General features: G+C 46.8%; 1 protein-coding gene across 3 annotated transcripts; it reads right to left on the bottom strand.

Moving 5' to 3' along the window:
• Positions 1-5,848: 5,848 nt before the first annotated feature.
• On the bottom strand, positions 5,849-24,440 carry LOC128060474 (nicotinamide N-methyltransferase-like). Of its 3 annotated transcripts, none has more exons than XM_052652878.1 (3): positions 24,269-24,440; positions 8,341-8,548; positions 5,849-6,743 (listed from the first exon to the last, which is right to left on the bottom strand). In XM_052652878.1, exons 1-3 carry the CDS (start codon positions 24,408-24,410, stop codon positions 6,311-6,313), a joined length of 783 nt encoding a protein of 260 aa, XP_052508838.1. In that variant the 5' UTR covers positions 24,411-24,440; the 3' UTR covers positions 5,849-6,310. The 3 variants fall into 3 exon arrangements, with proteins under 3 accessions (XP_052508838.1, XP_052508840.1, XP_052508839.1); XM_052652880.1 differs by lacking the exon at positions 24,269-24,440 and adding an exon at positions 23,938-24,237; XM_052652879.1 differs by lacking the exon at positions 24,269-24,440 and adding an exon at positions 10,962-11,112.
• Positions 24,441-27,387: the final 2,947 nt, after the last annotated feature.

Raw genomic sequence — 27,387 nt, 5'->3', positions numbered from 1 at the left:
GGAAGCATGGGCTCCAGGGTGTGAGGGCTTCTGTGGTTTCAGCCCGTGGGCTCAGTAGTTGCCGCTCCCGAGCTCTAAAGCACAGGCTCAGTGGCTGTGGTGCGTGAGCTTAGAGGCTCCGCAGCATGTGGAGTCTTCCCAGACCAGGATCAAACCTGCGGCTCCTGCACTGGCAGGCAGAATCTTTACCACCGAGCCCCTTGGGAAGCCCAGGTTCCTCTTGAAAGCACCCTGTCACTACTTTCTTTGTCAGTTTCCCCCTCAGTCCCCAATTTGCAGGAGCATCACCTATTAAGAACAGGGACATGGAAGGTCCCCCAGGGAAAGGCTCACCCAGAGGCTAATTTCCCAGCCTTCTCATCTCTTTCCAGCATCCAGTTTTTCCTAATCCTGTAGGCTCTGGCCTGGAAAAACTCGGTTCCCCAAAACACCTATGGAGATGTACAAAAGAGTTCATTCAGGAAGCCTTTTCGACTGGCGGGAGAGGTAGGCAAGAGCCAGGTCTGGAGCCTGAGCCTGTTAAGATGGTCGCAGCATTAAAGGGTGTGAGGTTGGAACGTTCTCAGACACACCAGAACTTCTTTTAACCTCGCTCCCATGTCATTTCTTTCTTTTATTCTTTAGTATTTTGTTTATTTATTTATTTATGTCTGCACTGGGTCTTTGTTGCTGACTGCGGGCTTTCTCTAGTTGCAGCGAGTGGGGCTACTTTCTTGCTGTGGCACTGACTCTATAGTTGTGGCTCACGGCTTCGTTGCTCTGAGACGTGGCTCGGCTCAGAACCAGGGATGGATCCCATGTCGTGTCTGCCGCACTGGGAGACGGACACTCTACCGTGGAGCACCAGGGAAGCCTCCCATGTTGTCTCGACTTTGGCCCCCTGCTCACCCTTTTCCCTTGCCTGAAAAGCCCTGTCTACCTTTGCTTGGTTAAACCTTCTTATCCTGAACCTGGGCTTTACTTCCAGGAAGCCTTCTCTGGAAGGCTCCATCCCACCCCCAGGTCCAGGTGAATGCACTTCTGAGTCTTGCACAACGGTCACTGAACTTACCACACTATGTTACGATGGCCATTTGCCTACACGATCGTGAACTTTTGGAAAGAATCTGAATCCAATTCTGTGTCCAATTCCCCTTTGTACTCCGAGCACTAGAGCGAGACCTAACACATGCGATAACAGCTGTTGGATGGATCTGATGGGCTTACTATGTCCTGGCCACTGAATCTGGCTCTCCTGTCCCAGTTTTGTGGGCTTCGGGGAGGTCTGCATTACTGCAGAGATGCCCCAGAAGAATTCCCTTCCGCAGGCCAGCTGGGGTTCCTCTCCCTTGGTGTGTCATCCTGACTACTTAGGCGCCGTCTCTAGTCGGGCTCTGACGCAGCAGATCTGATCAGCTCTCCTGGACCTTAGCCTCGGCTCTGGGTGAGGTGGGGCAGTGGGGTAGGGGTGGAGGGGGAGGGCCGTCATAATTATAAACGATTAAGTGAAGGTGGTGAAAGTCAGGGTGCTGTCTTGGGAGTGTCCTCCTCTTCCCGATCCCCCCATTCAGCCGTCAGTTTGGACAGGAGAGCAGCCTCAGACAATGAGCCGGCGGTGGACAAGCAAGAGTGAAATAAAAGTCCTCCAGCCCCACTGGCCCTGCTGCCTGCCAAGCTCAAGTCTTGGCTGCCCCCTTGTGTCCACAGAGTGAAGGACATGGGAAACTTCATCCAAAGCTGGGCTAGGACTGGTCCCCTGCCTCCTTCTCCCCAAGGGCACTCCCCGACACACAGGGACTCCCATTCAGCAGGAGAACCTGCCCTGTCCTCCCGAACACCCTCTGCCCCAGTTACTCTCCACAACATCGCCCTGTTTATTTCCTTCTCGGGGCTTCTCACACCGTTGTTTTGGCCCACTCTTTTGTTGCCTGCCACCCTGGTGGCTCAGAGGGTAAAGCGTCTGCCCACAATGCGGGAGACCCGGGTTCGATCCCTGGGTCGGAAAGCTCCCCTGGAGAAGGGAATGGCAACCCACTCCAGTATTCTTGCCTCGGACATGACTGAGAGACTTCACTTTCACTTCCCCACCCCTCTCAAGGGCAAGGAGACTGAGGGCAGGGCCTGGTTGGACTCAGTCACTGCATCCCTAGATACAGAACAGGCCCAGCAGGGAGCAGCCACGCAGCATGCATTTCCTGACCAAGGTTCCCCAGAGATGCCTGATGTCCGCCCGTGGTTCCCACCAGAGCCGAGCTGCCTCCTCCTCCCGAAATGCCTTCAACACCCCAGCCCACACCCCCTCCACCTCACCCCGCCTCCGCCTCACTGTCTGCCTGGCAACCTGGTATTTATGGTTAGTCCAAGGCTCAGTTTAAACATTGCCTCTTTGGGACAAACATGGACACCAAGGGGGAAGGTGGGGAGGGTGAGATGAACTGGGAACCTGGGATTGACACACACACTATTGATACTATATGTAAAACAGATAACTAATGAGAACCTACTGTGTAGCTCGGGGAACCCTACTCAGTGCTCTGTGGTGACCTAAATGGGAAGGAAATCCAAAAATCTGGGGCTATATGTAAACGTATGGCTTCCGTGGTGGCTCAGCTGGTAAAGAATCTGCCCGCAATGCAGGAGACCCCGGTTCAATTCCTGGGTAGGGAAGATCCCCTGGAGAAGGGATAGCTACCCAGTCCAGAATTCTTGGGCTTCCCTTGTGGCTCAGCTGGTAAAGAATCTGCCTGCAATGCGGGAGACCTGGGTTCCATCCCTGAGTTGGGAAGATCCCCTGGAGAAGGGAAAGGCTACCCACTCCAGAATTCTGTCCTTAGAGAATTCCATGGACTGGATATAGTCCATGGGGTTGCAAAGAGTCGGACACGACTGAGAGACTTCCACTTTCACGTTCATTTCCTGGGCTTCCCAGGTGGAGCTAGTGGAAAAGAACTCACTTGTCAATGCAGGAGATGTAAGAACCGCGGGTTCGATTGGGAAGATCCCCTGACAGAGGAAATGGCAACCCACTCCAGTATTCTCGCCTGGAGAATCCCACAGACAGAGAAGCCTGGCAAGCTACAGCCTATAGGGTCGCAAAGAGTTGGACACATCTGAAGCAACTTAGCATGCACGCATGTATACGTGTAGCTGACTCACTTTGCCATGCAGCAGAAACTAACACAACCTTGTAAAGCAACTATACTCCAGTACATTTAAAAATATATATATTTATTTATTTGGCTGTGTTGGGTCTTAGCTGCAGCATGTGGGATCTAGTTCCCTGACCAGGGATCGAACCTGAGCCTCCTGCGGTGGGAGCACAGAGTCTTCGTCACTGGACCACCGTAAAAATATTTTTTAAAAATAAACATTACCTCTTCGTGATGCTTTCCTGGTCTCCCCTAAACTGGGATTCCCTTCTGCGTGCTGTCACCTCCTGTAATGGGATCAGAACTGTCTGTGAGCCCGGCAAGGGCAAGAATTGTATCAAATGTGTTCTCACACTCTGTGCCTGGCAGATGGCAGATGCTAAATAAATATTTATTGACGAGCTCTGATTACCCCTGGAGAGACTCTCAGAGCCCAAGGCCCGGAACTGCCCTCCGGGCCTCACCTCCCTCTGCTCTCCAATAGAAAGCCCACCCTGCAGGCAGCACAAACATCGCATCATTCACCCAGCATCTTCCCAAGGCCAGGTTTTGTAACAGGATTGTTTCCTCCAGGGGAAATGCCTTTCCAACCATCTCCCTCCTTTATAATGCATCTTGGCTGCTCTTCCACCTGAAACCTTCCTTGGTTCTAGAGCAGGAACTAATCCTTCCTTCATCTCTGCTTCTCATCACTATTCCTCTTCCCAGTTAATTCTGCCTTGTCCTAGGGCCCTGTGTCAGCTCAATGGGTGCTTAGCAGAAGTGTGAAGCCTGCTGTCTCAGCGAATTGTAAACCCTCCCCTGTCACTAGCCATGTCTCACACACATTAAAAAGCGTTAGTCACTGAGTCGTGTTTGACTCTTAGCCACCCCATGGACTGTAGCCCACCTGGATCCTCTGTCCGTGGAATTCTCCATGCAAGAATTCAGGAGCGGGATGCCATTCCCTTCTTCAGGGGATCTTCCTGACCCAGGGATGGAACCGGGTCTCCTGTTTTGCAGACAGATTCTTCACCATATGCGCCCCCAGGGAAGTCATGAAGCCACTCACATGCCCACTCACATGCCCACTCACAGGCAGCCCATGAAGCATATATGGTAACCTGCTGCTCATGTCAGGAAGCCAACAGCTCCTGATGTGAAAGCTCATGTTAACTGACACCAGGGCCCCAGAAGAATATTGCCCAGCTACATGCCCACACTTCATGCAGGGAGGCAGAGACTGGGCACCTCAGTCCTGCCAAGAACACCCACCCCAGACACTCTCCCCATATGCCCACCCACCTGCTCTTTGCCTAATGCTTTCCCAGCCCAGCTCAGCTTTCTGGCCAGACACCCCAGTGGATACTTGGAGCTCGCCCTGGATGGGGTGTTAGCACTCAGCCTCTGGGTCCTTCAACTTGCAGGCAAGTTCTAGGAGATAGTCTTGATCTAAACCCAGCCTCTGGGAGTCAACCTCACTGATCACTCTTGTGGTGGTTCCATGGATAGATGTGACCCACCTCTACTACCATGATCAGCACACAAACACATACATGCACACACACACACACACGTGTGCACATGCCCACATACACAAAAAATATACCCCAGATACACACACATGGGGTAGAATGTGATCAAGGGCTTCAGTGTTGCAACCACGTTTAGCGTGAGGACCAGCCCTAGGCAAAGGTTCTGACATTACAGTGTCCAGCTGGATGCAGGCACTTGACAAATATTTGTTGAATGACTAAATTGCTTGCTTGTCCACCTCCAATGCCACCCATCGCCACTGCTTTGACACTCGTCCTCCCACTCTGAATACTGGCCTGTTCTCCCATACAACATGTATTAGCAGTCCCTCAAGGGACAGAGCCTCAATCTTGGAACCCCAGTGTCTTCAATTTTTCTTCTCTTAATTAATTAATTAATTAGGCTGCCCAAGGTCTTAGTTGCAGGACGTAGGATCTTCAGTCTTCATTGCAACGTGCAGGATCTTCAGGTGGAGCATGTGGGATCTAGTTCCCTAACCAGGGATTGAACCCGGACCCTCTGCATTGGGAGTGCAGTCTTAGCCAGTGGACCACCAGGGAAGCTCCTGTCTTCAGTTTTTCTTGAAGTTCACCCAGCACAGTATGTTGTCTCCCCTCTGGGTCTCAGTACCTGTACCAGAAGTTCCTGCCCTTCCCCGCGACTCCTTCACTTGGCTTACTCTTGGTCACCCTTTCATCGATTTGCTCCCTACTTCCCTCAAAAAGTCTTTCCCTTGTGTCCCATCCCTGCCCCAGACGGGGTTAGGTGGGGTTCATTGGACAGTGAAGGAAAACAACTTCTCTGGCTCTCTTCAGAACTCCTTATGCCATCTTATCACATCCTGTGACAAGGTCTCTACAAGGTCAGCCAAGCTTAAAAAACACACAAGCTTGGACTTCCCTGGTGGCTCAGACAGTAAAGCGTCTGTCTACAATGCGGGAGACCAGGGTTCGATCCCTGGGTCGGGAAGATCCCCTGGGGAAGGAAATGGCAATCCACTCCAGTACTATTGCCTGGAAAATCCCATGGACAGAGGAGCCTGGTAGGCTACAGTCCATGGGGTCACAGAGAGTCAGACACGACTGAGCGACTTCACTTGTTCACATGGTTATTTACCAAGGGTATTCATGTTATACCTTTTGGGTGTTACAGAAACCCTGGGGAGAGGTGTGATGATTTCCATTTCACCGATGGGGAAACTGAGGTTCTGAGATATTAGGTGCCCACCTAAAGTCACAAGAGCAAGTTGAATCAGAGAGCCAAGGATCAAAATCCATGCATGTGCTTTCCATTTCAAGGGGCAGGGCTGCAGGATTAGCAGGCATGGGGAGGGAGGTGGAGACTGAGCTCAGAAGGCGTGCAGTCTGAATTGCCTAAAATCAGAGAGTGGGAAGGGTCCTTCCCACTTCATTCCATGCGACCCTGAAGGAGCCCAGAAGGAAGGAGGTGCAGCTTTATTTCTCTGGTCCAATTCTTTTTCCCAGCTCGGGGCCATTAGTGGAATACATTATAAACATCTCTGGGAGAAGCATCCCGACTGACCTGGCGATCATTTGCCAGCAAGCGTTAGAAGTGAAGCTGGTGAAATGGAGAGAAACACAAACGAGGTGGCAGAGGGATGGTCCCAGGCCCACCCCCCGACCACCCGCTCCTCCAAGCCGCTGCCTCTAGTCCCCTCTCTGGGCCACCAGGAAGAACAGCCCTGTGTAGTCAGTGCGATTATCCAAGTGGGTCTCAGTGGCCCGAGCGACCTTCTCCAGCTTCTCAATGATGAAGCCGGCCTCCTGCAGGGCCTCCCGCAGGAATTTCTCATTCAGGGGCAGAGTGGGGAACCTCTTGTCCCCCACCATGAAGAAGGTGGACTCGAAGCTCCCGCTCAGCACCAGATGGCCCCCGGGCCGGAGCAGGGTCCTGAGGTGGCGCAGGGCATCCCAGCAGGCCTGCGGGGTGGGGCAGGCAGCCTCAAGACACAGGGAGGAGATGAGGCCATCGGCGGGGGGCAGGACCGCGGGCTCCAGGGGCTGTTCTTTCAGGATGTCACACTTGAGCACCCGGGTGACGGCTCTCCTTACGCGCTCCTCCTTCTCTGCCCACTTGTCTCTGGATGGGAGGGAAGAAAGAGAGAGGCCGGCTGGGTCACGCTCATCACATGGACCACTCACGTCACTCTCAGCCATCCTCCGCCTGGCGTATGGGCTCCCAGAGCACAGGCTGCCAGTTCTACAGATGAGAAAACTGAGTCCCATAGGGAGACCAGCTGGGGACAAAGTGAAGCCCAGCACCTGCCCACCCTGGGGTCACGGCTCAGGGGCCCCCTTCCGGCCCTACGCCCCTGGTGGTTAGCCCGTTCTCTCTCTGCTAGCCCGTATCTCACATGACCCGGCAAGTGCCCCCAGAAACAGAATCTCTGCCTGGACTCAGAGGAGCAAGACTACAGTGTGAGCTTGGGGGACATTGTGGGGGGCCCCTGGCCACTCCATTCAACCTCCTCCTCGACTCACACATTCCCTTCTTACCTATGCCTGTTCTCAGGATGTGGGCCACATGCAGTCTGCAGTATGAGTAAGTACTAGCACTTGAAGGCCTGCTCTTTCCAGCTCTGTATTTTTTAAAACACATAGTCTTAACATATACCCTCTGCTGTATATAAAACAGGTAAACAACAAAGACCTACTTAGAGTGCAGGGAACTATACTCAGGTTCTTTAATAACCGAAATGACCCATAATAGAAAAGAATCTGAGAAGAATATATATATATATACACATATAAGTATATGTGTATGGAATCATAGTTTTGTTCAGTCACTAAGCCATGTCTGACTCTTTGTCTGACCTCACGAACTGCAGCACGCCAGGCCACCCTGTCTTTCACCGTCTCCCAGAGTTTGCTCAAACTCATGTCTGTTGAGTTAGTGATGCCATCCAATCATCCTATCCTCTGTTGCCCCCTCTCCTTCTGCCCTCAAACTTTCTCAGCATCAGGGTCTTTTCCAATGAGTCGGCTCTTTGCATCAGGTGGCCCAAATATTGGAGTTTCAGCTTCAGCTTCAGTCCTTAGTTATATACTTGAAACTAACACAACACTGTAAATTAACTATACCTCAATGTTTAAAAAGTAAGAAAGAAATCATAGTTTTAAGCAGAAGGAATAAGAAACTAATGCACAACTTCAACCATCTTAACTAGGGAGCGTGATATTTGGGGAGTGGAAGGGTTATGGTGGATCTTCCTGGTGCCTTGAAATTAAATGAAAATATACAAGGTAAGTAAATTCTATTCCACTTGCCATGTAAGATTGTCTTAATTCTAACCCTTATCTCCTGCGATCCACAAAAAGATTCCACAGGTTTAGAGCTCCCTGGAGGTTGTAACTGGAACAACAGGGCACCAGTCAATCAGAAAGGAGGCAGCCGGGAGGGTTCTCCTGCTTGGACTCAGACCTTGGCTTCCTTGTGGACCTCAGTGATGTTTCTTCCTGGCTCCAGGTTTGTCTCTAGCCGGCTCTTCCTATTGCCCCTTTTGGTCTTTATAGGATTCATATCTCACTCTTCCTCCTTTCTGCTTGGGGTTCCACTGACTTCCTTCCTTCTTAGTCTCCATCTGCCTTGCCATGTGTACACAAACTCCATGGAAAACTCTTGATTAGGAGCTAAGTGAAGATCATGCAGATCTGAAAACAAGCAACAGCCCGCTTACCTGTTCCCCTCAAGCTCACACACGTATTTCACCACTGGAGACCAGTCAAATGCCCCCGGCATCTTCTTCAGCCACTTCTCCAGCTCCTGGAGGTTCTTGTCTGTGTAGTCGGTGGCGATGATCTCTTGGAAAGACTCACAGGCAGAGAGGAACTGGTAGATGGTGGGCCCGGAGCCGATGTCAATCAGGAGTTTCCCTTCCAGCCCACCTGTTTTGGATTAGGAATATTTCTTCTGAATCATTAGTACCTGGGAGAAGGCAATGGCACCCCACTCCAGTACTCTTGCCTGGAAAATCCCATGGACGGAGGAGCCTGGTAGGCTGCAGTCCATGGGGTTGCTAAGAGTCGGACACGACTGAGTGACTTCACTTTGATTTTTCACTTTCATGCATTGGAGAAGGAAATGGCAACCCACTCCAGTGTTCTTGCCTGGAGAATCCCAGGGACGGGGGAGCTTGATGGGCTGCCGTCTATGGGGTCGCACAGAGTCGGACATGACTGAAGCGACTTAGCAGCAGCAGCAGGGCTCCAAGGCCCACACATCCCCAAAGGTTCTGCTCTTCTTGCTCCACTGGGAGACGGCACAGGGAGTTGACCATCAGGGCCTGTAACCTCCAGGACCGGGAACCTTGCTGCACTAACAGCTCCAGCACACTGAGCACGGAGAGTTTTTGCAGGAAGGGAGTGTTAGGAACAAGGGAGCTTGTTTAGGGGTAGAGTGTTAAAGAACCAGCGTTGACATCTCACCTACCAATTTACCACTGTAAAATGTCCAGGACTTCCCTGGTGGTCCAGTCATTAAGAATCCATCTGCCAGTGCAGGGGACACAGTTTGATCCCTGATCCCGGAAGATTTTACATATTATGGGGCAACTAAGCCCTCAAGCCACAGCCATTGAGCCTGTGTGCCCTAGAGCCTGTGCTCCACAACAAGAGAAGCCCACACAGGACAATTAGAGAGCAGCCCCTGCTCTCTGCAGCTAGAGAAAGCCCACACGTAGCAATGAAATAAATAAATTCACTGAATTTTTAAAGTGTCCAAAGGAGGAATCTGATTCAATTCTTGAGTACACTGGTTTCCCTGTCCCAAGCACTCTTTGTTGATGTGCCCTATGGCCCCACTGAGACCACATGTAATGTTCCAAAGATCAACCAGCAAACATTTATTGAGTATCAACTGTATCCCAGAAACGTGCTTGGCCGTTTGGGGACTAAAAGGAGAAAACAGGGCCTGTGAGGAATACTTGGCCTCCCCTTCCTGTTTTGTTTCTCTCCATCCACAAGAGACTGGTTGACACAAAATATCAAGAGTGTTTGGACCTTGGCAAGGGGCTTCCAGGGGCTTCCCAGGTGGCAGTAATGGTAAAAAAAAAAAACAAAAAAACAAAAACACAAACCCTCCTGCCAATACAGATAGACATAAGAGATGTGGGTTTGATCCCTGGGTCCGAAAGATCCCCTGGAGAAGAGCCTGGCAACCCACTCCAGTATTCTTGCCTGGAGAATCCCATGGACAGAGGAGCCTGGTGGGCTACAGTCCATGGGGTCACACAGAGTCAGACACAGCTGAGCAAATGAGCACACACACAGGGGGCTTCCAAGATAAACAACAAGGCCAAGAGGACAGAAAACCAGCTGGTCCTGACTGACTGCTGAGATGAGCCAGCTAATCTGTAACTACACGTGTTTGTCTGTATGTTGTTATATCTGTAGGGTACAGTAGCAAATAAATTGAAGTAGGCATCAAAGGCTTAAGAAAATTTGATGCCAGAAAATTTTAATTGGAGAAATTCTGGCTACTGGGTTATGTTTTCTTCCCATATGAATGATGAAAAGATACCCAGCATTTGATTTTAGTGGTCCAGCCAGCCTAGCACTATACTTCCCTGGGGTGGCAGTGTCGGAGGGAGGTGCAAATCTGAGAGCCAACCACCCATGATGTTTGCATGGGCCACAGTGGAGATCAGGCAGAAGGGCAAAGCCCACCCCAAACGAGAAGCAAAGCTTCCCTACACTTTCGGATGCCCTTCAGGTTTCCCTTGCAAGGGATAGGGAGAAGACAGGCCTACTCAGGATGATCAAAGACCACAGCTCTCAGGCTTTATGGGAAGAGAAAATCTGACCTCAGAAACTTTGAGAGGATACCACCATGTACCATACAGCAAGTGTATCTAAACTCTTCCTAACTTCTTTGGTAATCCGCCTGCCAATGCAGGGGACACGGGTTCAGTCTATGACTGGGGAATATTCCCCATGCCGTGGGGCATCTAAACCCTCGAACTGCAGCTGCTGAGCCCACGTGCCCAGACCCCATGCTCTGCAACAAGAGTAGCCACCGCAGTGAGAAGCCTGTGCACCTCAACGAAGAGTAGCCCCAGCTCCTTGCAGTTAGAGGAAACCCACATGCTGCAAGAAAAAAAAATTTTTTTTTAATAAAATCTTCCTGTAGGGCAGAGCCATACCCTCTGAAGATCCCAAGTTGCTATTAATGGTCTGGCCATCCTTTCCCACTCCCACTCGAAGACTGCCCTACAATGAAAGAAAACCAGCATCTGATTTAAAATTTGCGTGGCCACCCTTCCTCCCACAAACTTCCTCCAGGGCTGAAGGAGATCAGCACCTGATTTAAAGGTGGCGTTGTAGTGTTTTAGCAGGAAATGGAGGACTTCATCACCAATGGGATCCTGGTTCATCCTGTAATACTCCAGGTAGGATGTGGGCTCAAAATTCTCCTGGTAGACATCAGGCTCCTTGCGTTCCTGAAGAGCCATGGAGAGCAGTGAGTTTTGTCCAGGAAGGAGCAGCAGGCAAACTGATTCCCTGGGGCCTTCTTTGCGGGGCTCAGACTTTGTCCTCCCCCCAGCCCTCAGAACAAACACTGGGATGAAGGCCAGAGCAGCCAACAAAGGATGATTCCTGAACCTGCCTCCCTTTGGCCATTCACCGCTCAGTTCCCTTCCCCAGCCCCCAGGCTTTTCAGTGGCTTTGGCTTGTTTGGAAGTGTTAGTCTCTTTTGCTCCTTTATTGCATCCCCTTCTACAGTGATTTTTCAAACTATTTAAAAAGCATGCCTAATTTTTAAATGCAATCTCCAGCAAAGCCCCAGTATAGATGAGTGATCCTAGGATGAGATGTCTTGTGCTTAGTCGCTCAGGCATGTCCGACTCTTTGTGACCCCATGGGCTGTAGCCCACCAGGCTCCTCTGTCCATGGGAATTCTCCAGGCAGGAATACTGGGGTGGGTTGCCATGCCCTCCTCCAGGGGATCTTCCCAACGCAGGAGTAGAATCCAGGTCTCCTGCATTGCAGGCAGATTCTTTACCTTCTGAGCCACTAAGGAAGCCCTGGATGAGATGTCTTAGTTAGCTTTTAATTTTTAGTGTTTTCTGAACTACACTCCCCCCCAACACAACACCCTGGTTTCTGTCCTAGACAACTGAATAAATGTTGATAGTATTTAGTAAAACAGGGAAGACAAGAAGAAGAATAGGTTTTAGTTGGGGAGTGAGGAGGGTAAGATGATGAGAGGAGATGGGTTTTGTTTTGAGCACACTCAGCTTAAAACTGAAAAATCTAATCTAACCTGGATAAAGTTCTAGAGCTCACAGAGAGATCTCAGCGGGAGCTACAGGTGTTATAAGACAAGTGTACAAAATTGTTCTATGACTGAACTAAATTTCTTCTCGAAGCCCCATGCAAATGGTAGACATTTTATCTCAATTATGTAGTCTTCCTTTGCCAGGGGGGAGGGTGGGGAACTTACTTGGTGCCAGGCGCGGGAGCTGGCACTGTTTTTCATCCATGCTGTTGGCATCGAATGCAATCTTGTTGCATAATCTGGTCCCAGCTCACTGATTAACAAGGGTTGCAACACCTTTTCCCAGCCTCCATGCCTGTATATCTCTCTCTCTTTTTCTCATTTCCATTGCCCACTCAGGAGCAAGGGAAATCACTCTTCTGCTCCTCAGGATGTTCTGGGCTCTGAAGCCATCACATCTGTGTGTGCTCAGTAGCTGGGACTCACAGGCTTATTTACTCCGAGGCATGTAGCATCCTCCCGTGTCCCCTGCATTGGCAGGCAGCGTCTTTACCACTGGGCCTCCAGGGAAGCCCCAGAAAATGTAGATCCTTCTGTGTGGTAGAGTCTCTTGTTTTCTGGTTTTATAATTGGTATCTATGTTATGGTGTTTTGAACAGAGTACATTACTTTATATTATTTCTACTTTGGGGAAAATTTATAATTCTCTGGTACAACCAAGCTCATGTGTCATAGCTATCGAGCCTGCACACTCTAGGGCTGGGGCGGGGGGTCGCAACTACTGAGCCCCCAAGCTCCCTAGAGCCCGTGGTCCACAGTAAGAGAAGCCACCACAGTGAGAAGTCCGTGCTCTGCAACTAGAGAGTAGCCCCAGTTCTCCACCATTAGAGCAAAGCCCCCGCAGCCACAAAGATCCAGCACAGCCAAAAACAAATAAATAAAATTATTAAAAATTTTTAAAATTATCTGAAACACTTTTGGATCAATGAGAAAATCAAAACAAAAACTTTAAATTCTATAGAAGAAAAAACTGTTTAGGAAGGAATTCTGCAGATAAGTATCTATAAGACAGATAAAACGGGAAAGTTCATGATCCTAAATATTCATATTAATAAACAAGACAAATCATGAATGAAGCATTCAAAGCAATCAATGAAAAAGATTCAACACATTTAAAGAAAGCAAAAGGGTGAAACAGATAAAAATAAATGCTGACATTAATAAAGGAATGAAGTTATAAGTACAGCCACCAGATTGAGCTGGGTGAAAGGAAGTTGAAGAAATGTAGGCAGAGGGTGTAAACAACACTTCCAGAGCTTGGCTGTGAAGGGGAAGAAAGATGTAGGGCAGCAGCTAAAAGTGGATAAGCCTTAGACAGGCATAGAAACACTAAATATTTTGACAGTAGAAGAAAAGGCAAGAATGGGTGCCAATACAAGCCAGATTGACAGGAATGAGTAAGGAACTGAGTTCACGGCTGGAAATTGTGTTTTTCTTGAAACTAACAAGTACAGAGGTACAGATGTTTGAAATTTGAGGTGAGAATAAACAGCAAATGGAGGGCAAACACTGGGGACATACAGAATTATTAGGTATTTTCAAAGCCCTGGGTAACTGGATAAGAGTTTATTCTCGATAAAAGTTTATTCTTCCCAGAAGTATTTTTTTCCCCCAGTGTTCTTGGAAGTCTGGTTCCAGGAAAAGTGAAGATACTGGGCTGATGTAATACTGGAATTTTACTAAACAGGTGGAACAGAAGGCAAATGGATAAAAGGTAAAAGAGACAGCTATCTACTCACTTATTCAAAATAGGTGCACTCACTGAGCATAGATTTAGCAGCTAAACTGCCTAGATTCAGAATCTAGCTCCACCACTTAAAAGATATACTCTTGGACAAGTTATTTAATCTTTTTTCTTTTTGCCTCTGGTTTTTTTTTTTTTTTAAATCTAGAACTCATGAGGACAGTAACTTACTCCCACAGAGTTGTTGAGAAGATTAAATGAATAGATTCGAAGAACTTAGAACAGAAATTTCACTTCTGGCCAGTAACAAATATTGGAGCTGCCTTTCACCATAAACAGCCTAGACAAAATGACACAAGTGTTTTCAGGCACTGGACCATAGGCAGTGCACAGCTGCAATTCCTCAGAGAAGGAGAACACCGAAAGCGAGCCCAGACCTCACGAGCTGACCGCCTGGGGACAAATGTCCTGACTGCAGCACGAAGGAGTGGGAACCAGGAAGACTCCAAGCGTCCTGCTGAGCTGAAGACGCCAGGAGCAGAGTTTGGAGCTGCTGGAGCAAACGGAACTCGTGGGGTTAGTGGCCAGTGCAGAGGGAGTCACATAAAGGGGGCTCCCGAATTCTACGTGGACACATATTCGTTTTCTGGGGCTGCCTTAATAAAGAACCGCTAAGTCTTAAATAACAGAAATTCATTCTTTCATAATTCTGGGGGCTGGAAGCCTGAAATCAAGGCATCATCAGTGTTAGTGCCTTCTGAGAGTCGCGAGAGAGAATCTCTTGTGCCTCCCACTGGTCACTCTTTGACATCCACTGGCTTCAAGATCTCTTCCTTGATTCCTTCCTTCATCCTTCATGTGGCTTTCTCACTGTGCATGTGTCTCTCGGTCTGAAATCCTTTTTGAAAAAAATTGTATTGATTGATTCATTTCTGTCTGTGCCGAGTTTTCTCTAGCTGTGGTGAGGGGGGCTCCTCTCCAATTGTGGGGTACAGGCTTCTCACTGTGCTGGCTTCTCTTGTTGCAGACCATGGGCTCAGTTGCTCCAAGGCTTGTGGGATCTTCCCAGACCAGGGATCAAACCCATGTCCCCCACGTAGACAAGTGGACTCTTTACCACTGCTCCACCAAGGAAGCCCCCAATATACTTTTTTATAAGGGGCACTAGTTCTGTTGGATTAGGACTCAATCTGATAACCTCATTTTAGCTTAATTACCTTTATGAAGGATGAAATGATTGGATAGCATCACCAAGTCAAAGGACATGAACTTGTCTAGGAGACAGTGAGGGATAGGGAGGCCTGGCAAGCTACAGTCCAGGGGGCAGAAAAACATGACTTAGCAGCTGAACAACAACAACAACCACCTTTATGAAAACCTCATCTCCAAAACTTATTTGGAAAGAAGTCACATTTTAACGTATTAGGGGCTAAGACTTCAGTGTATCTTTTGGGAGGAGCACAATTTCACCCGTGACAGGGGTTCCCTGTCAGTTTTGGTCAAGAACTGGGCTGACCCTGCACAGGCTGAGACTGTAACAATCTGGCTGCTATGGAGTTGAAACCTGAATGGAAATACTAGAGGTCATGATGTAGGAGATAGGCGGCCCCTGGGCCAGACAGCTGTTGTTTATCAAGTGGAGTAGAATTCAAGCTTTAGTCTCACCCAGACACTCCAAGGACAAACCTAGTGGCGAAAGCTGAGCTCTGCTAAAACAAAGAGATAAGGTGCCTTCTCCAGAGGTCAATACAGACTTTCCTGTCTACACATGAGTAGGAAGGCTTCTTGGTGGTCAAAATGGGAGGGGCCCACCCCATAATAAGTGTGGCTATGCATTCACAGGCCTCTGTGGCGAGATCCATCTTAGAAAAAAGTTGAGCACATATCTTTCAGAGTGTCCAAGGAGCAGTCAGATGTGAAGAAAGAAACAACATAATTAGCCAAAGGGAAACAAAGACCTGGAAAGACTGTCCTATATAAGTGGTTTACATTCCCTCTTTATTATACTCCTCCTCATTGCGGAGGATGCCCACACCCTTTCTCTCTGGGTGTGTGTCTCTGCCTAGCTTCTGACTTACTGCCCCTCTCCTCATTGCAGAGATGCCCACGCCCTTTCTCTCTGGGTGTGTCTCTGCCCTGTTTCCAACTTAAATAAACTGTTTTTATCTGTGTGCTCTCCCATACATTGTGCTGTGCCCTCTACTAATAAATTTTATACCTGTTTTTACAGTTTTTGCCTCCTTGAAACATTCTTTCTTTCAAACAGGGGTAAGAGCCAGGGTCACTTTTCTTCTAGTCTCTAGCCCCTTGTGGTCTAGTGGCTAGGATTCTTGGTTTTCATCCAGGTTACCCAGATCCAGTTCCTGGGCGGGGAGCTAAGATCTCTCTTCAGGACCACTCACTGCTCTCACTCAGATCAGTCACACAGTGCTGGGAGTTCGTGTTCCAGTCACAGTGGAGAGGACTTCTTGTTACAGAATGTACTACCTCAGCATACAGTTGAGATGCCAGAAAGTTATGCTTTGGGAAGAGGGATTATACCCTGGAATAAAGGCTACTTTAGATGCACCCTAAGTAAGTAAGTAAGCAAAGTCGCTCAGTCGTGTCTGACTCTTTGCGACCCCGTGTGTCTGACTCTTTGCGACCCCGTGGACTGTAGCCTACCAGGTTCCTCCGTCCATGGGATTCTCCAGACAAGAATACTGGAGTGGGTTGCCATTTCCTTCTCCAGGGGGTCTTCCCGACACAGGGATCGAACCCAGGTCTCCCGCATTGGAGGCAGACGCTTTAACCTCTGAGCCACCAGAGAAGCCTCACCCTAATAAAGCCTAAAACCAAGCCTTGACAGGGTCAAGGAAAGCCTATGATAAATTAATTACCTGTCAGAACAAAATACAACACTCTTTAAAGGAGAACAACATAATCCAGGCTCCTTCTCATCGATTACCCCCAGAATCTAGCCTACAATAAAAAATCACCAGATGGTGAATCACCAAAAAACAGAAAAATGTTATCCATAAAAATCAACGCTATCAATGGGAACAGACTCTGAAATGGTCTAGCAATTGAAATTAGCAGACCAGGACATTTTAAAGCAGTTATAATTGTTCAGTTCAGTTCATTTCAGTCACTCACTCGTGTCCGACTCTTTGCGACCTCACGAATTGCAGCACACCAGGCCTCCCTGTCCATCACCAACTCCCGGAGTTCACTCAGACTCATGTCCATTGAGTTGGTGATGCCATCCAGCCATCTCATCCTCTGTCGTCCCCTTCTCCTCCCGCCCCCAATCCCTCCCAGCACCAGAGTCTTTTCCAATGAGTCAACTCTTCACATCAGGTGGCCAAAGTATTGGAGTTTCAGCTTTAGCACTAGTCCTTCCAAAGAACACCCAGGACTGATCTCCTTTAGGATAGACTGGTTGGATCTCCTTGCAGTCCAAGGGACTCTCAAGAGTCTTCTCCAACACCACAGTTCAAAAGCATCAATTCTTCGGCACTCAGCCTTCTTCACAGTCCAACTCTCACATCCATACATGACCACAGGAAAAACCATAGCCTTGACTAGAAGGACCTTTGTTGGCAAAGTAATGTCTCTGCTTTTCAATATGCTATCAAGGTTGGTCATAACTTTCCTTCCAAGGAGTAAGCGTCTTTTAATTTCATGGCTGCAATCACCATCTGCAGTGATTTTGGAGCCCCCAAAAATAAAGTCTGACACTGTTTCCACTGTTTCCCCATCTATTTGCCACGAAGTGATGGGACCAGATGCCATGATCTTCGTTTTCTGAATGTTGAGCTTTAAGCCAACTTTTTTACTCTCCTCTCTCACTTTCATCAAGAGGTTTTTTAGTTCCTCTTCACTTTCTCCCATAAGGGTGGTATCATCTGCATATCTGAGGTTATTGATATTTTTCCTGGCAATCTTGATTCCAGCTTGTGCTTTTCCCAGTCCAGCATTTCTCATGATGTACTCTGCATAGAAGTTAAATAAGCAGGGTGACAATACACAGCCTTGACGTACTCCTTTTCCTATTTGGAACCAGTTTGTTGTTCCATGTCCAGTTCTAACTGTTGCTTCCTGACCTGCATACAGGTTTCTCAAGAGGCAGGTCAGGTGGTCTGGTATTCCCATCTGTTTCAGAATTTTCCGCAGTTGATTGTGATCCACACAGTCAAAGGCTTTGGCATAGTCAATAAAGCAGAAATAGATATTTTTCTGGAACTCTCTTGCTTTTTTGATGAACCAGAAGATGTTGGCAATTTGATCTCTGGTTCCTCTGCCTTTTCTAAAACCAGCCTGAACATCAGGAAGTTCACGCTTCACGTATCACTGAAGCCTGGTTTGGAGAATATTGAGCATTACTTTACTAGTGTATGAGATGAGTGCAGTTGTGATAGGGAAATTAAAATGGAGGAAGTCTTGTTCAGGCTTTAGAAGCCTCTGATCTGCTTCTGATCTGCCTGGATACTGTCCAGATTCCATGACTGCCTGCAAGCACAGCAAGTCAGGCAGCACTTTAGACAAGAAAAGAAGTGTGTCTTGGAATTCCTGAGCCCCTAAGGGTCTGGCCAACCCCCGGGGTCTAACTAAACCCTGTAACTTACAAGATGAAACAAAGAGCATTGTAAAATGGTTAATGTAAAACCAGAGTTACATTTTTGCACATGAATTGATGATGATATCACTTTGTGGCTTGGGATTATAAACCAGAGCCCCAAAACTGCAATTTGAAGTCTGAGTCATGGGGTGGAAGTACTGCCCAGGACACTTTCCCAACTGGGACTCCAGATTGCTTTTAACAAAGGACTTCCCAGCCCACTAAGTCTGGATTTAGCTTGGCCCAGTTTGGTGATGTATCCACTGTTACTTCTCTCTATTGTTTCTATTTCTTTTCTTTTAATGGCTGTATATTGAAATAGAGTCAGGTAATCTATAAAAAATTGAAATTATTTATGTATGTACTGAGTAGTTTTTTTGTTAATGAATCCTTCAAGGCTAAAACAAAAGTAAAACTTTCAGCAAAACACTAATAAATTTATTCAAGTAGATAAAGGAAAACACAGTCTTGATGAATAGCAAACAAGGAATCTCAAAGAGAAGACTTTTTAAAGAGAAATTCTAAACCAAAAATATAATATCTAAAGTGAAGAATTCACTGAATTGTTTTAACAGTAGATTGGAGATGGCAGGAATAAGGGTCCCTGAACTTGGAGAAGGAGCTGTAAAAATGACCCAACTCAAAGAAAAGAGAGAAAAAAAGGTTGAAACAAAATGAACAGAGCCTCAGTAATCTGTTGGAAAATATAAAGCTAACGTTTACATAATTAGAATCCCTGAAGGAAAAGAGGAAGAGAATAGTATAGGGAAAGATATATGAATAAAAATGATAAAACTTCCCTAAATTTGATGTAATATATCAACCTACAGATTCTAAAGCTCAGCAAACTCCCAAGTCACAACAAGGCATATCATAGTTGCTTGCTTGCTTGCTTCTTTAGTTGCTAAGTCATGCCTGACTCTTTGCAACCCCATGAACTGCAGCATGCCAGGCTTCCCTGTCCTTCACCATCTCCCAGAGGTTGCTCAGACTCATGTCCATTGAGTCAGTGATGCCATTCAACCATTTCATCCTCTGTCGCCTTCTTCTCTTGCCCTCAATCTTTCCCAGCATCAGGGTCTTTCCCAAAGAGCCAAGTCTTCGCATGGGATGGCCAAAGTATTGGAGCTTCAGCTTCAGCTTCAGCATTTGCCTTTCCAATGAATATTCAGGGTTGATCTCCTTTAGGATTGAGTGGTTCGATCACCTTGCTCTCCAAGGGATTCTCAAGAGTCTTCTCCAGCACCACAGTTCAAAAGCATCAATTCTTCTAGCCTGGCAGACTATAGTCCATGGAGTCGCAAAAGAGCCAAATACAACTTAGCAACTAAACAACTATCATGGTTAAATGAAACAGAAATATCATCGTTAGACTTGTGCAAGGTGTGAAATCATCCAAAGGAAAATGACATGTTATACACAGGAGAACAAGGACACAATAAATGGCTGAGTTCTCATCAGAAACAGTGGAGGTCAGGAGATAAAGGATAATGTCCTTAAAGCCCAAAACAAACAAATAAAATAACTGTCAACACAGAATTCCCTTTCCAGCAAAAATAGCCTTCAAAAATGAGGGTGAAATAAAGGTATTTTCATATAAATGAAAGCTGAGGGGATTTGTTACCAAAAAACCTGTAGTATAAGAAATACTGAAGGAAGATTTTCAGGCTAATGGAAAATGATACTGATAGAATCTTAGATCTACAGAAAGGAAGGAGGAGCTCTAGAAATGGCAAATTCTAGTCTTCCTTACCCCAATGTACCTTCTTTTTCTTCTAGACCCTTAATCACCTTTTCTCCTTCTTTAGGCTTAGGTACATCCATTAGGAAATTTTCATGTCCTGAGGCCCCTCAGATCCAAGAGATGACAGGAGGAATGGAAGGTTTGGGTCCAATCAAACTGGGAGAGCTGATATAATTTTTTTGTCTGCTCAACAACTAATTTGGAAAGGTTCCATGGTTGAACAGTAGAGGAAAAAAAAAAAAAAAATCAACCAAGGTGAACTAGACACACCTCTCTCCAAGCAGGATTCAAGGTTATGACAAGGACTGTTATAGAAAAGAGGAGCTTTTCAATGATATCTGGAAGCTCATCAAATGGGTCCCTTGGAGGAAGACCTGGGCAAATAAAAATTGGCTGAAAATATTCCAGAGCAGTAGTTCACAGATGGGCAGGCATCAAAAAAAAACCCACTGGGCTTCAAGAAGCAAATATTTGAATTTCTATTTACTTGCTAAATCTTAAAATAATTTTTTTTTACTTTAATGTTTTTTGTACTTAATATGGTAGTACAGTGGTACATGTATATAATGTGCATTAGTTTCTAAGACGTGTCTGACTCTTTGTAACCCCATAGACTGTAGCTTGCCAGGCTCCTCTATCCAAGGAATTCTCCAGGCAAGAATACTGGAGTGGGTGACCATTTCCTTCTCCAGGGGATCTTCCTGACCCAGGGACTGAACTAGGTCTCCTGCATTGCAGGCAGATTCTTTACCATCTGAGTCAAATGTTGAGGTATATGATTAAAATTTAATTTCATATCATCTTTTAACAAAAAATGTGGGAGATGATTGACCTCAGAGGAACTGCGACTTTGCTGGCAGAAACTGCCTTACGGATTTCATCTTAGGCCTCACATCATTGGTATATTCTACAAAGTTTCTGATCCAGGTCCATAATTACGTCATGGTCATCCAGAAAGTGATTTTAAAATACATATTCCTATGGCCACAGGTGTTCATTCTAATGGCCTGGGATAAGTAATCAGATATTTGAGTATAATTTTACAGAAGCAGAAGAAACTCTGTGAGTTTTGGTACACAGTTGGTGTGAGAACCACAGTAAGTACAGTGTGTGGGGACTGACCCTTTCCCAACAAGCTTCAGAGGCTGCAAGATAAAGAGGGAATTTTGTGAAGAAGTGGGAAGATTGTACAGATGTTCTGTCCAGCTGGGAGAGGCTGAGCAAGGGACTAAAACAAGAGACACAATTAGCTGATCTGAGGGTTCCATTCAGCTGTCCCCCTCTAAGGGAAAGCAAGGCGATTGTTGTTCTCCTAGCTCCTGAGTGCTTCCAAGTGGGCAGTGATGTCTCCACTCTATGGACCCAAGTCAGGGTCAATCAGATGACCCTACTCCACATGGTCTCTTCAGAACATTTCCTTCTTTTCATCCCTATTATCCAGCCCCATTTCCAGCCTTCATCATCTCATAGCTGGAAAGTTCATGATAATAACCGCTTTCTTCAACAAGTCAGCAGTATGGGAGACAGGGAGAAAGAGATTTAGGAGAAATAACAAATGTGTGGACCTAGCTTGGTTCCTATTTCAAACAGGTCAACATTAAAAAGTTATTTTTAAGGTAATCAAGGAAATATGAATATGAAGTGATAATACTAAGAAACCATTTCTAATTTTTTGAGGTGTATGAATGGCATTGAAATTCTATAAGAAAAATTAACTTTTAAAAAAATGAAGGATACAGTGGGATGGGGGAGGAGTGACATAACGCCTGGGATTTTCTATAGAAAACTTCACCAGAAGCAAGGAAAGGGAAAGAGAAATGAGGGAAGGAGAGAAAGAAGGATAGATAAAGAAAGTGTCTTCTTGATAATGTTGAATCTGGGTGATGGGCTTTGTGAGGTTCGTCGTATTATTCTACTTGTGTGTATCTTGAAATTGTTCATTAAAAAAGTTTTCAGTAAAAAACTAAACCAGTGTCTGGCACACATGATATATTAATATGGGTGTTTGTCATCATAACAGCTGTATGGCAATCCCAGTTCCTCATACCAGCAGGGGCAAACACCGCCAACAGGATCCTGGTTTTCACACAGCCCATGCTCAAGTGGAGTGGGGCCAGGACCATGATGAGTAAACAAATAAAGAAGATAATATTGTATGGTGGTAAATGCTGTGAAGAAACACATTTGAATGGGATAGTCAGGGAAGACTCCACCAAGAAGCAATGTCTGAGCTGAGACCTCAATTATATGTGCAGGAGGCAGCCTGGCATAGGCTTAGACAGAGGGATCAGCATAAACAAAAGCCTGCTCTGTCTGGGAAGCGATGGAAGGCAGCGAGGCAGGGAACGCTGGTAAAGGATAGTGGGAAAGACGGGACAGGGAAATAGACAGTGGCTAAGATCATGGCATCTGTCCCATCACTTCATGGGAAATAGATGGGGAAACAGTGGAAACAGAGGCTGACTTTATTTTTTTAGGCTCCAAAATCACTGAAGATGGTGATCGCAGCCATGAAATTAAAAGACGCTTACTCCTTGGAAGGAAAGTTATGGCCAACCTTGATAGCATATTGAAAAGCAGAGACATTACTTTGCCGACTAAGGTCCATCTAGTCAAGGCTATGGTTTTTCCTGTGGTCATGTTTGGATATGAGAGTTGGACTGTGAAGAAAGCTGAGTGCCAAAGAATTGATGCTTTTGAACTGTGGTGTTGGAGAAGACTCTTGAGAGTCCCTTGGACTGCAAGGAGATCCAACCAGTCCATCCTAAAGGAGATCAGTCCTGGGTGTTCTTTGGAAGGACTGATGCCAAAGCTGAAACTCCAATACTTTGGCCACCTGATGTGAAGAGTTGACTCACTGGAAAAGACTCTGATGCTGGGAGGATTGGGGGAAGGAGGAGAAGGGGACAACCGAGGATGAGATGGCTGGATGGCATCACCGACTCAATGGACATGGGTTTGGGTAAACTCCGGGGGTTGGTGATGGACAGGGAGGCCTGGCGTGCTGCGATTCATAGGGTCGCAAAGAATTGGACACGACTGAGCGACTGAACTGAACAAGGAAAGAAGTATGGCTGGCTAGAAAGATGGAGTCCCATGGTAGGCAGAAATAACACAATTAGGAAAACTCTTGCCGGACTACTTGAAAGACAGACCAAATATGTATTGAGTCTCTAGCTCTAAGAGAAATTTTGGGGGAAGGACCAGAGTGTATGTTAGAGTTTGTGGGTTGTTCTCCAGTGTTTACAGCAAAATATTATTGACAACTTTCCAAGAAGAAATACAAGAAAATAGGGTGTATCCAGATAGTTGTGTGTTTTGGGATGTAGGTAAGCTGATTGTTTCTATGCCCTATTCAATTACAGGAAATAAGACTGGGAAAGGCTTCAAGCAATAAAGGTTCATTATTTAAAATTCTCTTACAAAGGGATTCAGCTTCACAGCAAACATCAAATTAAGAGTGTTATGATTCCACCCAAGCCAGCCCTCTCAGGTAGCCACCAGGAAGTTCACAAGCAGGCTTGGATTTGAAGAAGAAAAATAATTACTAATAACAATATCAATGATAAAAGCAGTTTTGACAACTGTGTGTCAGAAAGAAATTTGGGTGTGTCTGCCAGCATGAGGAATGGGTTAGAAGCAAATAGATCTAAAGGCTGTTTTTTAAGAAATTGAATTGCCAAAAAAATCCATGAACCCAGCCTAATAAAGGCCTTGGAAGTTCAGACCTTAAAATCATACTCAGTCCCCCTGAACTTGTACTGCTGGTGCTGGTGGTGAAAGAGGTGCTGTCCTAAGGGAGGCCCACCTCCCAGGACCACTTGAGATGGGTCAGGATAGATAACAGTCAAGAAATGATTCCTCAGAGGCTGGAGCCAGGGCTTTCTGAGAACATCGGACAAAGCGACTCCTCCCAGGCTAGAGATTCAGAACATTCCCCACTGCTGGGGCAGGGGTCCTTCACACGTACCTGTGTACAGGGCCTCCATCATCGCTGCGGTCTTGAGACTTGGATGAGCCCCTTGCTTCCCATTGCAGAAGGGGATTTTTATTATAAAGCAGGCTGTAGTGGATTGGATGGTTTCGTCCCAAGAATGTCCACTGTAACTTCAGCATATGACTTTACTTGGAAATGGGGTCTTAAATGTGGTTAGGATAAGGATGGTGATGAGCTCATATTGGATTTGGGGTGGTAGTTCAGCTGCTAAAGAGTCTGCCCGCAATGTAGGAGACTCTGGTTTGATTCCTGGGTCAGGAAGATCTAAGGAATAGGCTACCCACTCCAGAATTCTTGGGATTACCTGGTGGCTCAGCTGGTAAAGAGTCCACCTGCAATGTGGGAGACCTGGGTTCCATCCTTGGGTTGGGAAGATCCCTTGGAGAAGGGAGTGGCAATCCACTCCAGTATTCTGGCCTGCAGAATTCCATGACTGTATAGTCCATCAGGTGGCAAAGAGTCAGACACGGCTGAGTGACTTTCACTTTCCAAATCCAATGAGAGTGTCCTTAAAAGAGACAGAAACAAAACAGACACACAGGGCCAAGGTCACGTACAGAGTCAGGGATGCTGCCACAAGCCAGGGAATGTCAGGCACCTCAGGAGCTAGAAGACGAGACAAAAAGTCCTCTCCTCGAGTCTTAAGAGGGAATGTGGCCATCTGACACCTTGGTCTTGGATTTCTGTCTTCCACAACTGTGGGAAAACTAGTTTTTCTTGGTTTAAGTCGTCAAGTTGTGGTGATGTGTCACGAGAGCTTCAGGAAACTTCAACAAGGGATACTGTCTTTAAATTCCTCTTCCCAACAGTAATACAAATGACTTCTACCCACGTGATTGTTAGCCATCAGTCATCTGGCCACACCTGACTGCCGGGGAACTATAACATTAATTTAAACCAAGAAGGGGAGAAAACCAATTACTGCGCAGCATGGGCAGTCGTCATTTATTTTAGCCATGTACCCGTGGATGTGGGTGAGATACACGTAACTTGCTTTTAGTTCACAGAGCTGATGGTGAAGACTGAACATCAACCAGACACCCCGCATTTTGGAATGGGTACAATGATAGGATAGAATTGGGGGTTATTTTTCTATGGGAATGTTTTACATGCGGGAAGAGGAGTGTAAACAGAGAAGAAGGACAATTGCAAAAGGAATCTCTAGCTTTCCACCAAAGCTCACTCTCCTCCCTCTGAACGTAGCTGAAAGGCATTTTCCTGTTCCCCTTGCCCTTAGATGTAGCCATGTGACAGAATACAATCCAATGAAACGAAAGCAGGAAAGATACATGTTGTTACCGGGCCAAGGCTTTTAAAAAGCAGGAAAACTCCCTTCAGACTCTGTCTTCCCTTCTTCAAGAAGATGAAGACGATGACAAGACCTCCAGGGATGGCCGAACCACAGGACTGTAGGGAAGAGCCATCTGCCAACCACAATCATCCACCTTCGGATAGCTAAAGGAGTGAGAAATGAACTCATCTTGGAGGCCCCTGGAGTAGGCAACAGCATGCTACTCCAGCATTCTTGCCTGGAAAATTCCATGGGCAGAGGAGCCTAGCAGTCTACAGTCCATGGGGCCACAAAGAGTCAGACACGACTGAGTGAGCACACAAAGACATATTGGAGGAATTGTGTGTTTTGGATCTATTTGTTATTGCAACCAGTGTTATCCTATTTAATATATACCCAGTGGAAGAAACAGGCATGGATACGTACGGACAGGCTTTCTGATAAGGACATGGTAAGTTTGAGATGCCTGTTTGATATGAAAATGTTTGTGTCAATTAAGTAACTGAGTCTGGAACTCAATGGAAAATTGAGGACAAGGGAGAAAGATTTCGGAGTCATTAGCAAGTATAAACGTGACGGAAGGGGATGCCACAGGGGACAGTCGATAGTTAGGGCAAGAAGGTCAGGGGAGGACTAGAGATAGCCTACTGTTATAGCCAAAATTCCAGCAGAGGAGTCGGTGAGACTGAGAAGCAGCAGGCTGTGGGGGAGAGGCTAAAGCCAGGAGAGTAAGTGTTTCCAAAAGGAGCCCGGGATCTAGAAAGCTGCTGAGAGCTCAAGCAAGACGGAGACAGCAAAGTGGCCTTAGTCTCTTGGAAGCCACTGATGACCTTGACAAGACAATTTCAATGAAGTAAAACTGGGATAAAACCCAGGTCAGGAAAATGTTGTAAGAAAAACGACAGAAGGCAACGCGTATAGGCAAAATTCTCTCTAGAATTTTGTTGTTCAAAGAAGGATTCAGTTGGTAACTAAAGAGGGACTTTGGGTCAGGGGAAGTTTTGATAACAGATATTTGTAATGCTGATGGGAATAATCTGGTTAAAAGGGGAAAATGGGTGCAGCAGAGAGAAAAGTACAAAAGCAAAGGGTTTGGAAGAAAAAGGGAGGATGAGACCCAGAGCCCAGGAGGAGGGGCTGACCTTCAATAGGATGGACATGTAATCCATTAGACGCCTCACTCTGGGTCTCACTTTATTGGGTTTCTTGGTCCTAGGGATTAAAGATGGCATGGTCTCATGAAGGCAGGCAGGCAGAGAGCTGGGCTAATGGTATGTTGTTCTCGGTGCTTATTTTCTGTTGTTGTCCTTGAGACTTCAGAGAAATCTAATTTAAATGTTACAGGCTGGTCTCAGCTGTGCTCTGGGGAGTGAAGGGAAAGGTCAAGTGCAGCCACTTGGGACAACTGGTGTTAAGGAGGAATGCTAAATGGCAAGAGATTTCTGAGAATAAGGTGGATATCAATCAAATCTAACTTGTGTGGTCCAACCCCCAACCGGTTCCTGCTCCTCTCCTCTTGACTCCCTCCCTTCCCTGTTCCTTTCTCTGCCCATCAGACCAACCATCAAACGTGCGTTTCCCCCTTCTCACCACCTGGTGTCACTAGACGCTCGCTCTAAACTGAGGCTCACCCAATCCAGGCAGAGGGAGAAACAAGCGCTAACAGCTGATGTTGAGCCAGAGGTATCCTTTGCTCTGAGGATCTTCATAATTGGCAAGAGTCATAGAATCTCAGAAGTTTAGCGTTGGGAGTGAAGTGAAGTCACTCAGTCGTGCCCGACTCTTTGCGACCCCCATGGACAGTAGCCTGCACCAAGCTTCTCCATCCATGGGATTTTCAAGGCAAGAGTACTGGAGTGGGTTGCCATTTCCTTCTCCAGGAAATCTTCCCAACCCAAGGACTGAACCCAGGTCTCTCACATTGTAGACAGACGCTTTACCGTCTGAGCCGCGTTGGGAAGGGTCTTCTAAACCATTCCGTTGAATCCGTTTGAGACGGTCAGAGGTGCCAAGAGTCAAGAAGAGAGGCAAAATGACCCAACCTAAGATCACTTCCAATCAAATACCCTGTAGACCCAAATGTCCAAGGAGAGTCCACTACCTCCCAGAGAACTCAGGTGTTAAGCAGCCAG

This window comes from Budorcas taxicolor, chromosome 15, assembly GCF_023091745.1.
Source record: "Budorcas taxicolor isolate Tak-1 chromosome 15, Takin1.1, whole genome shotgun sequence".
Lineage (NCBI taxonomy): Eukaryota > Metazoa > Chordata > Mammalia > Artiodactyla > Bovidae > Budorcas > Budorcas taxicolor.
This window is presented reverse-complemented; position numbering and strand designations above follow the sequence as displayed.